Source organism: Clupea harengus, unplaced genomic scaffold (genome assembly GCF_900700415.2).
Source record: "Clupea harengus unplaced genomic scaffold, Ch_v2.0.2, whole genome shotgun sequence".
NCBI classification, from domain to species: Eukaryota; Metazoa; Chordata; class Actinopteri; order Clupeiformes; family Clupeidae; genus Clupea; species Clupea harengus.
In genome coordinates this window covers 90001-92500 of record NW_024879632.1, presented here as the reverse complement: position 1 = coordinate 92500, position 2500 = coordinate 90001, and the positions used below count along the sequence as shown (strand labels likewise).

Here is a 2500-nt window from a genome sequence, read left to right as displayed (position 1 = left end):
CAGTGGGTTGTAGGCAGTATTACCATTAACAGGTGTCAAACCAGTCATTCTAACAGGATCTATTACCATCGTACGGTGTCTCATAAGGGTTAAACACAGCGAGCTGCTCACAACAGCTCACCCCTGGCTTTGTCTGAGGGAGTAAACAGGCTGGGAAGAGAAAAATAATTGGTCAATCAATCAAGGCTTTAAACCACACAGAGCTTTTTTTTTTCTTTTCTTTTTTCAGAATGTGCAAACAATAGGGGGGTTCTGGTGGTGACAGCATAAATAGAAAGTAGGCTTCATTATCTCAGCGAGCGCAAGTGGAGGGCTCAAACGTGCGCAGTCCGCCCAGTTACTCTCACAGGCTCAGACATGGATAGATTGCCCATCCAGTTTATTTTGAATTTGATGTTCTTTTGGGTCACTTGAAAAAAAATCTGGTGAATAATATCAGTTCCCAGGAAAGCAGACTGGTGAGAAAAATATATAGCCAGCTCTAGCCAGAGGTACCACACTGTGTGTGCTGCCTAACCCACACCTCTTTTTTTGTTTTTGTTTATGTTTGTTTGTTTTGTATTCACTCACAGTCATCTACACCAACAGAGCCCCTATGAAATGGGGCATCAAGTGTATGTATGTGTGTGTGTGTGTGTGTGTGTGTGTGTGTGTGTCTGTGTGTGTGTGTGTGTGCGCAGTTGAGTGTGTGATTTTTATAGCTCTGTTTTTTGTATACATGTGTGATTATTTGTGTGTCTGTGATATACTGTATATACGTGTGTGTTAAGCATCTCTCTCTTACCTGCATGACCTACTCAGTGACATTCCATGTGTGTGTGTGTGTGTGTGTGTGTGTGTGTGTGTGTGTGTCTATCCGTGTGTATCTGTGTGTGAAATCCTTCTCTCACCTGTGTGACCTTCTCTGTGACGTTGTGTGTCCTGTCTTTGACCTTGGCGGCGATGATGGTCTTCTCGGAGGAGGTCGGCGAGGGCACCTTCTTGTCATTGTTGGTCTCGGCGAAGTTGAGTGCGATGAGAGGGATTTTATTGATGGTGCTGTACTTGTGCAGATTGGAGTCCGACGTGGAGCCCAGAAGACTGGACTTGATCTGATTGAACGGACCTGGGGGAGATCGATGGAGAGAAATGCAAGATGACAGGGAGATAAAAAAAGAAGAGATAAACAAACAAACAAACAAACAAACAAACAAATAAATAAATAAACAAACAGATCTCTTTCTGTGCCCACTAAAGACGCCACAGTGATTCACAGCAACACATCACAAACACAAACACACAAACACAACTCAGGGGCCACACAAAACACAGACCTCCTCCAGGCAGATGCGCCACCTCTATGTGTAGTGTAACACCTATGCACCTGACAGTCCTCATGACCTCACAAAGTCCCGATGATCTACAGGTCTACAATACCGAACACCGGTGTTCAGGTGTTAAGAAGGTGCAATGTAACCTGATGAAGAGACAATAGAGACGTGATTGCCGGTGTGTGTTATTCAGGTGCTAAATTTAAACGTAACAGCGGTAATGCAGTGAAGCTAAAAATAAGGTCCACCAGAACAGGGTTTCTAGATCGTGGCTGCTTTTGCAATGGACCCGTCCCAGAGCTGGATCTGAACTGGACCCAAGCCAAGTCAGCACCGGGTCCATTTACCTGGGACAGTCAGAGCAGAACCAGCCTCCCCGCAGAGTCCCCCACTGTTTTGTACTGGTGCATCTAAAAGTACCACTGCAGCAGTGTAACCATGGAAACGTGAAAGGAAGTAAGAGAACCTGTCAGTCAATCGCTTAGTGCTTACTTCTCAGTCTCCTCATTTAACTTTAAAGTCAATGAAAACAAAGACCAAACAACGACAGAGAACTTAACAGTTGATCCGCTGCTAAATTAAACATTTAATGATACTGTTTCTCTAATTGCATCCTCACCCGAGATGCAGTCATTGGCAGACTACTGTGTTCCTCAACCCATGCTGTGCACAGATGCAACTGTTTGTGTGTGTGTGTGTGTGCATTACATGTTCTATACAGGACAAACCAGACCAAACTCACAGGGAATATATGAACACTGGTCAGACATTATTTGTTTCTCAAGCACAGGTATGAGGTCTAAAAGTCCTAACAGATTTGACTGAGAAACAACACTGACACCAACATAACAACAGCTCGTACTTCATTTACTGACATCAACAACACACCTCACAAACGCCAGAGGGAAATATAAAAAAAACACACACACACACGGACAGTGAACCTCTGAGCTTAGAGGAACATGTTTATGCACAACACACAAGTGCAAGAGAGTATCAGTGTGTGTGTGTGTGTGTGTGTGTGTGTGTGTGTATGTTGTGTGAGTGTGAGAGAGTGTGTGAGAGAAAAAGTGTGTGTGTGTGTACATCTCTTACGGCACAATGAGTACAAGGGACAGAAAACCACAAGAGTGTTTTATCTGAGCAGAAGAGAACATGAAAAGAAGAGAAGAAGAAGAAGAAGAAGAAGA

At 44.0% G+C, this 2500-nt stretch overlaps 1 protein-coding gene across 1 annotated transcript in view; it reads right to left on the bottom strand.

Moving 5' to 3' along the window:
- LOC122129334 (potassium voltage-gated channel subfamily H member 7-like) overlaps nucleotides 1-2500 on the bottom strand; it is a gene marked incomplete at its 3' end in the record, with an annotated part of 94857 nt that overhangs the window by 34492 nt on the left and 57865 nt on the right. The window contains exon 5 of the mRNA XM_042704327.1: nucleotides 891-1105. Within this exon, the coding sequence (XP_042560261.1) occupies nucleotides 891-1105 (215 nt within the window). The remainder of the gene's footprint in view (nucleotides 1-890; nucleotides 1106-2500) is intronic.